Source organism: Pteropus medius, unplaced genomic scaffold, assembly GCF_902729225.1.
Source record: "Pteropus medius unplaced genomic scaffold, Ma_sr-lr_union100, whole genome shotgun sequence".
In the NCBI taxonomy this organism is placed as follows: domain Eukaryota; kingdom Metazoa; phylum Chordata; class Mammalia; order Chiroptera; family Pteropodidae; genus Pteropus; species Pteropus medius.
Window position 1 is genome coordinate 4,420,665 of NW_024340693.1, and position 14,984 is coordinate 4,435,648.

At 50.3% G+C, this 14,984-nt stretch overlaps 1 protein-coding gene and 2 non-coding genes across 3 annotated transcripts in view; 2 read left to right on the forward strand and 1 right to left on the reverse strand.

Annotated features, from left to right (window-relative positions):
* Positions 1 to 14,463, reverse strand: part of MICU2 (mitochondrial calcium uptake 2) — a 42,084-nt gene extending 27,621 nt beyond the window's left edge. The window contains exon 1 of the mRNA XM_039863432.1: positions 14,245 to 14,463. Within this exon, the coding sequence (XP_039719366.1) occupies positions 14,245 to 14,448 (204 nt within the window). The 5' untranslated portion in view covers positions 14,449 to 14,463. The remainder of the gene's footprint in view (positions 1 to 14,244) is intronic.
* On the forward strand, positions 12,371 to 12,447 carry LOC120603071 (small nucleolar RNA U2-19). The gene has a single exon (XR_005652957.1). It is a non-coding gene; the product is annotated as a small nucleolar RNA U2-19 (small nucleolar RNA).
* On the forward strand, positions 12,596 to 12,665 carry LOC120603060 (small nucleolar RNA U2-30). Its single transcript, XR_005652956.1, has one exon. It is a non-coding gene; the product is annotated as a small nucleolar RNA U2-30 (small nucleolar RNA).
* Positions 14,464 to 14,984: the final 521 nt, after the last annotated feature.

Sequence of the window (14,984 nt, forward strand, 5' to 3'; positions counted from 1 at the left end):
CAGAGATACTGGTCGCTAAGCTTTCGGGGAGCACCCACGTGGTCTGGTGCCTGTGCACACTAACTGAACAGACACCACGAGGCATGGACGCTGTCGAGTCTGCGGCAGGGCCAGGGCGGAAAACCAGGGGCGCTGACACAGCGGCCCGGTCAAACCAGTATGCTGTCCTACTCGTGGCCGGCATTTGTCCTAGGCAGACTGGAGGGGGCGACAACGTAGCTAACTGGGGGCCCAAGGTCAGCCCGGGCCAGGCACAGGGGGAGCCACCCGGGCACAGGGGGAGCCACCCGGGCACAGCGGGAGCAGCCCAGCAGCGTGCTCTCACTGGCTGCCTTACCGGGGGACCCCACGGCGCTTTCCTGGCCTGGCACCCTGTTCCCTGTGGATCCCATTTACCTTGCCGCCCCCTGGCGGTCAGTGAGCGCTGGCCGGAATGGAAACGGGACGCCGTGAACCGCAGCTGCTCAAACCTATCCCTCCAGCACTGTGGACAGCTGGCTCCCTCTGGCGGACCTCAGGCCCTTGACCAGCTAGTATCAACTGTCTTCTGACAGCTGGCGTCCCTGAGCAGCCGGCTCCATGCCCCGCGGTGTCCTGCACAGCGCCCACCAGGATTATGGGACAGCGCTCAGTGACACTGCAGCGACAGGGCCCCCAGAGATCGCCTGGCCGTGCCTACCCTCCCTAAGCCACCATGACCAGTCACCTGAGGGCCGCGGTTCGCACGAGCCCACACTCATCCCAGGGACCGGAGAACTGAATTTCATTTCTGCTCTGAGTGTTACTCGACACCAGGCAGCTGCAGCACCGTTTTAACAGGTGAATGTCGACTGCCTATGGGAAGAGAGTGCCCACCGAGACGGGCCCTGGCTCCCCCTGGCAGGTGGCAAGAGCTCTGGCAGTGAGCGGACAGAGAGGACGCGGTGGGACAGGAGGTGGGGGAAAGGTGCTTTCAGATGTCACAGCACAGGCAAAGGCCTGTGGGGGACAGAGCACAGTGCAGCCGAAGAACCGAAGGACGCTGGAAATGGGCACCGATGTCATTCGCTTAGAAAACATCTGTGTTTATCATGCTGATTCTAACGTGTAGTCTAATAAGGAGAATATATTTTAAAACCTTAAACAAATATTGGCTCTTTTATATTTACTAATATCTAAGTTGTTCTTGACTGGTTAAAAAATCACCTTTGCCAACAATTCTCTTTGTATAAAAAATTCTTTTTTCCAAACTTCAGCTAAAAGGGATTGGTTACTCACTTATCCTCAGCTGCTTCCCTAACAAGCCAACTAATACACTTCGTATATTACATGTATTATATACTGTAATCTTACAATACAGTAAGCCAGAAAATGTTAAGAAAATCATAAGGTTCCTAAGTTTATTCAAATTGTTACAATGCTCCAAATAAATTTTCCAGTGTATTTACTGAAAAATATTCGCATGTAAAGGGACGTGCACAGTTCAGACCCGTGTTGTTCAGGGTGTGGACATCGCTTGGGCTTCTCATAAGTACCATCGCGTGTCAAATAAAGTCAAACAGCGGGATGCAAACCTCGTCACCTCCCCAACACTGCTAACACACACCTTTCAAAGAACGTGCTTAGCAGCAGCGTGTTCTTAGCTGTGATGACGGACCAATGATAGAAGGCTCTGCAAACACTCGGTCACCGACGCATAGGCCTGGGGGTTCCGGGGGCCGAGAAAAATGCGACTGTTTCCTCCCAGGCTACGCCAATTCCTTTCAAAAGTGTCCCAAGGCAAACCATAATTTTAAGCCATTTATTTAGGACACACATTTCTGTACAGATGTCGCTACCCACGGTTAACGCTCTCGTGGGAGCCACGGGCTGTGCGAGGCCGCGGGGAGCCCGCTGGGCTGCAGCAGAGAACGAGTTCTCCTCTTTTTCTCTGGATTTTTGGTTTTCATGCTCAAGCTATGTATGCGACAACCCACTTTAACATGGAATCTGGGGAGGTCTTCACTCCGTGCTAATCCCCCCGAAGGGTCCACTGTACCTTCCTGAGCACTGACTCTTAATAAAATCAAAGGGTCCTTAAAGAACCCACAAACTGATGAGGGAGCAGTGAGTACAGTTCCTCACACCCGCCTCCCGCACCTGACAGCAGCCCTAACCCAAAGGGAGCGAGCACCGCCTCGGGGACGCTGGCCCCTCCCCCACTCGGGACTGGGTCTGGAGGGTCCTCCGGGTGCTGGCAGTTTGCACTGAACGACGCCAGCCCCGGGGTGAAGAGCAGCCTCCTCCTCCGGGAGCGACGTGCATGTGCTGGGATGAGGGGGCGGGGTTGGGGCCGGCCTCGCGGGCCAGGGCCACCTCGCACGCTGGGTGCCGCACGCCTCTAAGGACCACTGTGTGTGCGCGGACGGACAGCTGTCTGGCGTACGGTGACAAGGCGCACTGAGGAGGGTCCTCTGATGTGCACAGAGGTCCACACGCGCCAAGGAGGCTGTCACTGGCATCCCCCCCACCTGCAGGGGCAGTGCAGGCAGACGGCAGCACAGAATGTCGCACGGGAAGCTCCCATCACCCACCGCCCTCGATGCAATAAGCCATGTGACAAGGAGTCGGAGCGATGCGCACGTGAGCTAGAGGAAGGCGGCCTCTGAAAGCCGACGCTCCCGGCAGAGGGCTTCGTCCGTCTACTGCCTTCACCGCGCCGTGGCTATTTCTGACCCGTGGGGCGACAGTGAGGAGGCATTCGGTCTCTGTTCTTCGTCGAACGCTCTGTGGCCTCTACGCCCCTCAGGAAGACACTGGGAAGGAAGAGGCCACTCGGCCTGCTGGATGTGCACACCGCAGAGCAGAGCCTTCCGCTCCGGGCCCTGCCTCGGCGTTTGTAATTGTTTCGTTGCCTTTGAACTTTCTGGTCTGTGACTGAACGAACACCCTCTTCTGAAAGAACCCTTAACGACGGGAAGCGTTCGCTGGTTAGACGTTCCGTCTTGTCCTGGGTCACGGACATTACGCTGCCGTGCGACGATCTGCTGCTGGCCTAAATGGGGACCGGCGGTGCACGATTCTGCATGGCGACCATGTGCTGGCCAGGGCGACGGGGGCCACTGCTGGGTGAGCAGGGAGCCCTGGGACCCACTGAGGACTGTGCAACGTAGTGATGGCCATGTGCCGCTGGCTTCCCAGAGACCAGCAGAGCGTGTGGCCCTCCCTGGGGGGCACAGTGGAACGGAGTGGCACGAGCTCACACACACACTCACTCACTCACACACACACACACACACGCACGCACACACACGCACGCACGTCTTTCGGAACCACCCCAGCATCTGTCTGAGGAAGGGTGGCCGCTGTCAGGACATGCTGAGGGCAGAGCACAGCACCGGTCCTGCTGGCAGGCGCTCCCTGTCCCGAGGTCACTGAACACCACACTCACGTCCCTTCCTCCTTAGCTACCCTGTGAGAGGCACGTCACAACAACAGAAATCTGTTCATGCTCTAAACAAAGTGGAAACTGGGTTTCGAGCCTTCGCTTAAAGTCCCGGTGTCCCCGAGTGTCGGCGGTGGCCTCGCGGCAGCCAAGGCCACAAAGCGTTCTCCAGGAAGCGGCTGCGCTGCTCTGGCTCGGTCCCCTGCTGGGGAGGCAGGTGCCCCTCACGCGCTCTGCTGGTGCACATGTGCCCCTCCACGCGTGTCCCCCTTCCCACGACCTGGCCTCTGCAGCGGGCAGACACGACCAGGGCCCGGCAGTGTGCAGAAGGAGCACGCGTGCGTGTCCCACAGCCACGACATTTATCCAACTGTGACCTTCTGCTTTCTCACTTTTCTAAGTGAGACATGCCCCGGACTCATTATTTTTCAGGCTGATGTATTAGAGCGGCCCAGGTCCGGCCTCAGTGACTTCACCGCGACTCTGCTCTTCGCGGCGAGGAGCAGGCCCCGCAGGAAGGCACGAGGAGCCTTTTGAGGTTCGAGCTACGATCTGATCATGCTGACTTGCGGAAAGGGCTCCCCAGAATTGAGAACCCCAGCAAGCCTGGGCTGCTGCTGTCAGAGTGCTGAGTCACACACAGAGGCCACCATGTAGAGCACTGTACCCTACTGGACACGATGCAGGATGAGCAAAGAAGGGTGGGTGAAAAGACCCTCGGCCCCTTCCTCCCACCTCTTCTCGGGGACAGGTGCTGTCTGGGGCTGCATTTTACAGTGGGACTGCAGAAGTGAGTAGTCTAGCGTTTGCATGGTTGTCCCCTGTACCCCACATTCTCACTTGGACTTCCATACCCCAAATGCCAGCGAAAGGTCATTCCCTCCACACGCTGCCTCAGTTTGTAAGGCACTCCTCGTCAGGACAGCTTTCTAAAGCTTGTGGTGAATACTGCTGGCTGCTTCCCTCTCTACCACCGAGTCCCTGAAGCCCCAGACCTACACCCTACACAAAATCTGGTCAAAGACTGGAATTACTTTTAAAAACGACCACGTGTTACTTGAATAGAGATTTTATCCAAGACAAAAATGGAACAAATTTGAAAAAAAAACAAGGCAAATGGAAAGATAGTAATAGCTGGAATGAAGAGGCGGATTTGCAAGTTCTTATTAAAAACAAGAATTACATTTGTATTTGAAAATTCCATTGATACTATTGTTTTTATGAACTGGTCTTTGTATAAAATGAATACTGCCACCTTAGTTCTGTTCATTGCTAACACGATTTTCCTAAAACTGATCTGGCTTGCTGGAGTGTTCCTAGCTTCAGTATTCACCTGGCTACCTTTGATGAGCTCAGTTACGTTCACTGCATACCTTTCCCCAGACAGATTAAATAACCGCTTGCTGCTTCCGGCTGCATTAACACACTTCACAAAGCCGAGCATGTGATACGGCTCGCTGCTGCTTCCCTTTGCGGATATCTGGCTACCTTGTTTGTTAGCCTTGCTGGCCCTGGCCTCCTCTCAGATCCTCCGGTCTGGTGTCCTCCTGAGCAAACTCTCCCCAAGCCCGAATGACTCCACAATGGAACTGTCTGTGCCCTACTGTGACGGACTCTTCACGAACACGAGGCATCCCTCCCCTCTGCACCCCGGGCGACGAGGTTAATACTGAAAAACGGTCCAAAAAAGGGTGTGCTAGGAGTGACTGGATCTCTACGAACGGGAATCAATTCCAAACTAAAAGTGTGATGTTAAAAATAACAATTTAAAAGTCGATTTCATTCTGTGAACCGATATGCAAATGTTTGGGGTTTTTTGTGCTTATTTTAAATCCTATTAATAGCTTATTAAAATATTTCTGGACAGCTAGGCATATGCTCTGCCATGGACAACTAGAGAGGCGTGCGCGCAAGCGGGACCCGAGGCTCTGTCACACCCCTGTTCTAACTGCACATCGCTAATTCCTGCAGGGGGAACACCCGCTCCTGACAGGAGGGAAGAAGAAAAGCCACTGGCGGGGAGTGGCAGTGTGAGTGGCACCAAGGCTGCCACCTGGCTTCCTGCCTCCCATGGGGAGTGAGCCTGCGGCCGCAGGGGCCAGGAACAGCACACGCGCGCCCTGCACCTCTGCGTGCCAGCGAGGGGCTCCCGCCTCACATCATGCTTGGTCCGGGTCTTCGCGGGTTTCCCAGCTCCAGCCTGGAGTCTGAGGACCTACCTAACACAGCAGGTCTCGGACAAAACCTGGCTGTGGGACTGCATCTGTTGGGCCGCGCAGGGGCTGAGCCAGACAGACCTGTGTCACCAGCATGGGTGCTCAGGTGCATGCCACCTGCATCTGCTGAAGTCTGTAAACTAAGTCACCATGAAAGGAAGTCACACAAAGATCCAGCAACATAAACATACAACGCAAGAAGAAAAGCAATACGCAGATGTGACTATATACGATGTGACTATATATTTTGGCAAATTAATTTCTTGTTCAAGCAAAGCTCTGCTTTGTATCTGTGAAGTACAAACACAGATCCAATCACTGATGACCCTGCATGCATTTGCTAAAATCGCCGTTTCTGCCCCCTGATCCTTGGCACATATTTTACAAGATATTCACGCTCTCAGTAAAGCAATTTCTGAAAACACTTTAACAGTGAAGACTGAAAAAGATTCTATCATAGAATTTGCTATATAACGACTGAAAAACCAAACAGATCATTTTGCTTTTGCTAGCTTTTTGCTGAGGTGGCACTAAGCATAACTCAAGTAAACAACTGCCCAATAGAGAACTAGAAGACTGTCCCTCTTTTCTATGTGACACAGCCACCAGCCTTCTGTGTCTTCCACCACAGGTGGTGGCAGACGAGGCATGGCTCTCTGCACCCTAGCCTTGGGGACAGGCAAGCAGCAGCATTAACTGCTGGAGCCGCATACCGAGTCAGCGCTCTGGTTAGCATCTGCCCAGGGGACGGCGCATGCTGTGCCAGGATGAAGTTCTTTGGGGTGCACGTTAAAGAGAAACTTTTATCTTGACCCCTGAGACCTTCTCTGAGAAACAAAACCAGTGAAAACATAGTTTATGATTCGTTTTGCAGACACGCTTTAAGGGTCAGACAGAGCTAGCACCTGGGCGACCTTCCCTTTTACAATCTATTTGGTGGGTAATTTACTCCTGTACTCTGTATATAAAAGTTTAGTCCAAAGAACAATTCTAGCAAAATCTCGAGAGGGTGGAGGAAGGAACAGACATCTGCAGTCTGGACCAGAATGACATCCTGCCACAAATCCGGCAAGCCGACGCTCTCAACGTGAACTGCTAGTGACGCCTCTAAGGGCAACTGAATTATCTACAGATCTGGATGGATTCGGTCATTTTGTTTACTGTGAAATTAGTTTCTAAATATTTATGGCTATTGTTTAGATATTTTTTTAACTTATAATCTAAAAAAGCCTTTATCTAAGTAATCTGTATTATTTCCAGTATCCATAACGTCATTGAGAACTGGCAGACGGGCTCCTCAGGCTCCGAGGACTGGAGCTGCCGCCCCTTGGACAGGCTGGCGGGTCTACACTGCCTACCAGAACACACGCTTCAGAGAATGAGAGCAAACAGAACATTTTCTCGAGTTCAGCTAAACACATATACTTGCAAAAGGAAAGTCTAACGACGCTCTGCTTTTATATCGCCATTTCTTTTTGCTTCTTCCTGCTCCCCCTCCCTGGAACCCCGGACAGGCAGTTGGATACAGGCACCCCGCCCTTCCGAGTCAGGGGAGGGGAGCGAGACCACCTCTCAGCGACGCCGAGGAAATGACTGCGCCAACAGCACTAATTACATCTAATTACAGGGCACCGCTATGTCATCTTTCTTTCCGAATCTAGCCACTTACACTTTGATTTCTGACTTCCATTTGGGCTTATTAACATCAAAGCTTTGTCATCACTTATCTGTTTCAAGAGACATTTTTACCTGAGGCAACAAAGTTAAAACTTCCTTGCATCCTCGCGTCTCTGTTGCAAGAAAGCTTTAGTCTTCATTAGGTTTTCAGTGTTGCTAAACCTGCACAGGTTGCTATCACGCTCTCTGCCCTCGGCACACCGACTCTAATGTCCCGTCCTGAAACCCAAGGTGCTGCGCACAGATGCGCACAGATGCTCCAAGCCAAGTTCACGCCGACACGTCTAGTTCATCCGCTGCTGAGGTCTTATCAGTGTCTTTTCCCAAAGATAATCACCACAAATATAGTCAGACCCTCGAAATAAAACCAATGCCATTACCGTGTGACTGTCTAGGGCTGCCGCAGCAGATTAAGAGTGCCACCTTAATTACGTTCCGCAAGTTATTTAAACATCCGCTGATGAGCAGCAGAGTCCTGCATCTAATGAAACTTGCCAAATCATTTCTCAAGTTAACACGTTTCTGTTCGCAGCTTAAACGCGACAGTCCACATCCCTCGCTTTTAGTTAAAAGTTGTGACCACTTGTTTTAGTCGGGTTGTACTCATCAAATTTAAAAAGAGGTCAAAAGTGAATTTAAATAATTCCAAAGAAAAACAATCTATCTTTGGTGTTCTCTGTTTTAGAATTTGAATAATTTTACAAATTAATGTCATGATGCAATACACGCCCGTCCCTCAATTTACGCAGATTATCGGTTCCATGCATCTTTTTTTCATTGTTTAATGTGGGAGAAAACCACAGAGTCCACCAATATGAAAAGAAATACTAAATAGGCCGATATGAGTCATGAAAATATTTATTTCACATACTTTCACAAAAAATGCTAACGAAAATTCAGAAAAAAAAAATTCATTTACTGTCAGTGCTGTAATGTAATCTAAAGCAACCAACCTTTTTTTAATTGGCACAAAGTCACTATTTTCACTGCTTGAAATATGTGGAAGTAATACTTTGGCTTCATTATTTATGTTTTTGGATCTTTTCCCAACCCCATCTTTTGCTGATTTTCATAAATTCTTTGATATTCAGCAACATTTTTAAAAATATTTTTGAAATTTTAAGGCTCGTTGGATGTTTGGGTCAATATCTAGAATTGCAGTTTCTAGTTTTGTGGCCAGTTGACGAGCTTTGTAAATATTTTCTGCAGTGAATGAAACTGGTTTAAGGTCACTGCTGTATTTGTTGGCAGGATGGGCTTCAGATATTAAGTGAATTAATTCATTATCAGTTAACTCGTGGTTAACCAGTAATTCGTTAGTATCATCTACATTCAGACTGTCAGAGCCTTCTCCTTGAAATGTATTTAATAAGTTAATAATGCCAGTGACGCCCTCTGCAGGTGTTGAAACCACATTCCCTGTGCGGCCACTTCTGGCCACACTGCTTTCCAGCGAGCATTCAAAATTGACGGCTTTCCATTACCCCAAGCGAAAGCAATATTCTTGATACAGCTTAAAATTGTGTATTTATTCCAGGCTTCTGTAACTGTAAGTGGTTCATTATCTTCAAGTTTATTAATAATCATTAAAACTCTGTTTAACAGAATTGATCTTAGAGGTGGAAATAACACCTTGATCTAAAGGTTGGATCACAGAAGTTGTATTTGGTGGCGACTATACAACTTCTATATTTGGATGTTCTAAATTGTGTGGGTGACCAGGTGCGTTATCTAAAAGTAAAAGTGTTAATAATTATGTGTTGGTAAGTATTAGTTCTTTGTTTGTTGCTAAGTCAAGCTATTGTTTTTTAGAAAGAGTAGTTGCCAGTAATGGAAATGAAAAAGAAAGAACCCCATAAAATGAGACCGTGTAAATAAAAGTCACGTATAAAAAGTCCACGTAAGTGGGGGATATTTATCATGTATAAAAAACCTCATCTAAAAAAAATACTGCATAAATCCAGGGATGGGTGTAGTACTCATATTAAATTAATAAATGAAAAATTTGTTAGGTAACACTTTTTAGCAACATTGGAAAATCCACCAAAAAAATGCCATTAGAAGTTTTGGCAACTGAACTGGTCCCACACTCGTCATAGTTGTTTCTAGGCTCTCAGGCTGCATGAACTGTTAAGTGACACCTCCGCCCCGCCAACACACACACTGAATTTCCTCCCCAGCAGCTGTCACTACTCGGGTTCTCTTGGCTTTTTTTGTTAGACAGAAGGGAAGAGTGGAGTCATCTACAGCCAGCTTCTGGATTAACTGCCCCTCTTGCTTACCCGTCACAATGCAAGTAAACTGCTTACCAGCGCAGGCCAACCTCTGCACCAGTTCACGCCACAGAACTCACTTCTCGAGAGTCCAGCCTACCATCATCTCCACGGATCTGGAACAATCTCTGACTCCTTATTACGTCATTCTAACAGCATTCAAATGTCCTCTCCTGCCTCACGCTATAAAACAAAACCAAGCCCCATCCTTGGCCTCTCGTCTCCTGCTCGCGGTGGCCTGTGGCCGCCTGGAAAGCAGCACTTCCAGCAGGAAGCATCTCTGCTCCTTTTTTTGCTTCCTTACTTCACAGTGTCAACACATGCTGATCGCACTGTCCCCGATACTCCACTGGTACTCACAGTCACCAACAACTTCCTCACTGTCACACCCGCTCAATTTCCTGTTCCCAGGCTTTCAGCCGCAGACGAAACTGCCACATGAAACTTCCTGCTACGTGCTCACTCTATCGATGCTACTGTAGCCTTCATGCAACAGGACAAATGCTTCCGACAACCAACTCCAGCTGTGCGTTGCTTTTAACACAGGGACACGTTCCAAGAACTGTGTCGTTAGATTCGGTCGCTGTGTGAAATGGCAGAGGCCCTGGCGCACAGCTCGACGGCGCAGCCTGCGACCCGCCTGCGCTGTGCGGTGTACCCGCGCTGCACACGCGGCCCGTCGCCTGTCAAAGCGGGGTTACGTGGCACAGGACCGCGCTGTGAAGCGTGTGACTGGCCTGTTTGCCTGGGACCTCGCTAAATTTAAAATCAAATTCATGACTTACCTCAAGCTTGATACAGAATCTCACAGCACACATTTCAATCTTTTTTAAAGCTTCACCTTGTATTTTTTATTTTCCTCTCCATTTAAAAATGATAACTCACAGGAGCACTTTTCTAAGCCATTGTGATGAGGTCAACGTACAGACACTTCAATGCCTTTCAGTCAGTGGGGAGCCCGTCCGCTCTCGTCTTCCCAGAGGCCACTTTCCTAGGACTCCCTGCCCCGTCTGCCTGTCTCGTATCTCAGCGACCACGTTGTAGGCAAGCCACCTGTCATTTGTGTCACCTACACTGCAGCCCCCTTCCTCCTTGCCCCCTGCCACGTGTCCAGGCATCTGGGGAGAGCGAGCATCCACGTGACCATGACGGCCGGGGTGAAGCCCCCTGAATAAAACGGGAATTCACAAGTACAAGCAGATGTGAATGAATAAATGGTGGAGAGAAGCCCCACAAAGCCTCAAAGCACCCCCAAATACTTACCATTAATGTGTACAAAATGCAGATTACTTAACTCCCTTGACAATGGAGAACCCTGGCAGATAACACCTGACTAAACAATGGAGTAAATACCATCAGGAGACATGTATCCCGTGTGCCTCGAAGACGACACACTGACAAGAACACAGCGCGACCTTCGTACCACTCTTAACAAAAATGCCTGCATCACGAAGCAGCATCAGCCAGCTCTAAACTGAGGGGCATCCTGCAAAGTAACGGACCACTACTCAGCACCCAGTAAACATGCTTTAAATCTGCACAGAAGCGTCAGAGCGTAGATGCAGGAAAGCCTGGAGGAACCGCATGGTAATTATGAACTGAATCCAGCCATTTTAAACACACCGTTAGCTGGAGCTCTATCCATCTATATTTGGGATACAGTAATATATGTAATTCTTTATTAATGCATTAAATAACCATGAAATGTTTATAAAAAGTTTAATAAGTACTCTCATTTCAAAGAAGTGATGCTTTGGGATACCTGTGACAGCTGTAACATAATCGGAAGATATCTGGGATTGCTAGCGATGACAAAGTCAGGTACCGCTACTACTACTGTGGCTCGTTGCCTACATTCTTAATTGAAGAAAACGTTAAACTATAGGTTAATGGAAACAAAAACGTAATCTTTTGCACTCCCTGAACTTTATGCTTGGATCTTTTGGGATCCATGAGGGGTAAGTACCCCACATGGCTCCCTCGTGTCCTCACAATAAATGTTTTTGTCATATGGCTTAAGGGACACTACATGATCTGACTCGTGCCGCCAATCACCCCAATTTTGGAACGTGTATTTTGTAGCTCACGTTCTACTGAACTAAACTCTTACCTTCGGGCCCCTTTGCCTGCATATCCTTCCCATTCTCTCTGCCCGGCAAATTCCCAATCACGTGATGGGGGTCAGTTTACATCACTGCCAGGGTCAGCAGTCCCGCCAGGATGCTCCCGCACACCCAGCACTTACTACTCTACCACGCACGCACCATGCTGCCTAAAGACTGCCACCCCCGCCCCCGAGACGGGAAGCACTTGGACTGTGTCTCCAATCCCTACCTGGCACACAGTAGGCACTCCCATAACTGTGGAAGGAAGAAAGGGGAGTGTGAGGGGAATTCAATTTATTTGCCGTTTCATGACCTTGAATTCTACCCTTAATTCTTGACTGCCCCCACAAATGAAAGCTATTGGTCACAACGGGAACCATAAGAGTGTAGGATTCAATTAATGCAAAATAACTATTTTTTCTGGAAAAATCACTTCGTGTGATTAAAATGAAGGACCTTATCACTGTTAATATAAAGCCATATCAGGAAGATTTTACCAGCTTGAAATACTAAGTAAAATAACTATATTAATACATCAGGTATCGAGACGGTATGTTCCCATCTCAGTAATTCTCAACTATGCACACATGACTCCAAAGTGGTGGTGGTGGTGGCAATGGTGGAGGGACCAACGGGCCCCACCCTCAGGTGGGACTAACAGAATCGATGACTCTGAGACCAGCTCTTACTGAAGCGGGTCAGTGATGAAAAGAGCCAAATGTGAGCATCAGACCTTCCGGTCTACCTGATGCATGATCTCTGCAGTTCTGAGAAACGAAAGTATAAAGCAATTTCAAACGACCAGGGCTTATGTCTGGGCGTGTGTTTATAAAGGAGACCGGTGACTGAGGGCTTGCTGACTTAATGGACGAATGACACCGAGGGTGGCGGATATCAGTGCATGAAAGGCTAATCAGTTCTCAGCAATGATGGAAAGCTTTTACTACTGACCTCTGTAACTGTGAAGGTTTCTGCACTTGATCTGAGCTCAGAATTAAAAAAAAAAAAGAATCAAGGAGGTGGAGGGACAGTTTTCAAACTACACAGGCCCCTCCCAGCCGCGGTCGGCCTCTGCTGCTGAGAGGACTGTGCTGTCATCTTCAAATCCACTGTGGTGGCAGAAGGACAAGAACCAGTGCTCTAAACTGCTCCAGCAGGTGTCAAAACTTTGACACCGTGCAAAGTTTTGCGTCGTGTCAGAAATTTAAAACACAAACAGGCTAGGAGTTGATCAGGAAAAAAAACCAATGAGACATGAACTGAAATAGAATTTTGTAGGGGGACAGGGGGTGAATCCACTTTGGAGTAGTGTGACAGGTCAGGGTGTGACTACAGAGGGCTCCGAAAAACAAAAAAAAATTGGACTCTACTCTAGGTAGATGGAGGTGGAAGCGGATTCTGAAGGGTACACAAAGTGATGCTTTTGGGAAGATGAATCTAAGGGTCCTGAGCAGCAGTGGTCCCCAACCCCAGGGCGGTACTGGTCGGTGGGTTGATAGGAAGCAGGTGGCACAGCAGGTGAGTGGTGGGAAATGGTGAGAAGCTTCATTTGTGTTAGCAGCTGAGCCAGAGCACTAGCTGACATCACTGCCTCAGCGCCACCTCAGATCATCAGGTGTTAAGGATTCTCACAGGAGCACCAGGCCCTGGTGTCAGAAAGGCTGGGGACCGCTGCCATAAAGGATGGTTTAAAGAGCTGTGAACAGAGGTAGAGAAACCAATGATGGATAATAAGCTAAACTTCTTGACACAAGGTTAACGCTAGCAGGTGGATCCTGCCATCTGTGATCAGAAATAGTATGAGGAAGCGGGAGACTTATTGTGGGTATTACCTATGTGACATCTTAACAATACAAAAGATATCATTAGTCAATAATTTGAATTCACAAGGCCTGCTTTCTTCTTTTGTTATATCTGTTCCTTGAGATTTTCATTAGAAAGGACAGTAAATCTAACAAACAGAATACTGCCTTTAGTTTTCAACAAAAAAAATCAAAAGCTTATTAAAATGTCCATAAAATAATTAAAAAGTAGTATCCTTTTTCAAATATTTAATGTTTTACGGAGCCATTTTATACTGAACTAGGGAAGCTGAGTTTTACCTGTAACACATGGAAGTCTTGGGGAAAACGTCGTTTGTCTAGCGCTCACAACACACTGAAGCCTTAACGTTTCCAGTCGTGTCATAACGTTCCTTACAGTTGGTCATAAAGTCTAGAAATTATAAGCCGGTTAATTTTTACGGCTGACGTTTTCACGATTTTTTAAAAAGCCATCTACTGGGACAACTCAGCCGTGCTCTGCAGGGCACGGGTCGTAAGGGCCTCGGTGCGTCCAGTCGGGCGGGGAGCACCGCGCGGGGACAGGCTGCCCAGCACTCGCCCACGCCCACCGCCGGAGCTGCGTCGCCCGTCCGTCCGTGAATCCGGGCTCCCCCGCCCCGCCCCCCGGGAGAGGCGAACGAGCGGCCCCAGCCTCGCGCGCCCGCTGGGGCCCCTGCCCTTCACCCCGCCCCGGCGTCGGAGGAGGGAGGGGCTCGGCGGCGGCCGGCGGAAGGGGCCCGTCCGTACCTGCGCCAAGACCGTGAGGCCGGCCGCGGGCGCCGCCACATTCCCGCGGCCGTGGTACCACGCCGCTCCCGCTCCTGCCAGCGCCACGCCGGCCACTGCCGCCGCCAGGGGACCGGGGCTCGGCACGGCCCGCCGGAAGGCGGCCACCCCGCGCCGCAGCCTTGCGCCCCAGGCCGCCAGCCGAGCGCCTCGGGCCGACGCCATCTTTGCGGAAGCGCCCGTCGCGGCCCGCGCCCTGCGTCGCGAGAACTCCGGCGCCACGCAGGCCTCGCGAGATCCAGCGGCCTCGCCCCGCCTCCCGAGCTTGCGCCGTGCGTGCGCCGCGGTTGGTGTGGCGGAGGACCCCGGGGGTCGCCTAGCCGGGCCCGGCCGTGGGGATGGCGTCACAGGCCTCCTGTCCGACGCCAGACAGAGCCCTGGTGTGCGGGGTGTGCCGCGCGTCCCATAAGCGACCGTGTCACCCCGCTGGTCCCTAAGGGGTCTAGGCTGAGTGGGCGCGCTCGGCCCTGGACCGGAAGCGGCACTTATGACAGTTGTGACAAAATGCGGTTTGCCCTCGATAGGATGCGGTCCTGGGGGTCTAACTGCGTCCCGGAGGTGCTTGGGGCGCGGAGCTGAAATGCCGGCGTGTCCCTGAGTTCCTCAAGCCTGGCTCCAGCAAGAATTTCTTAAAACTGTCACATTCGGAAATCTACCTAAGCTGCCGATACTGCCCCACAGGCGGTCGCAATAATAGTCAG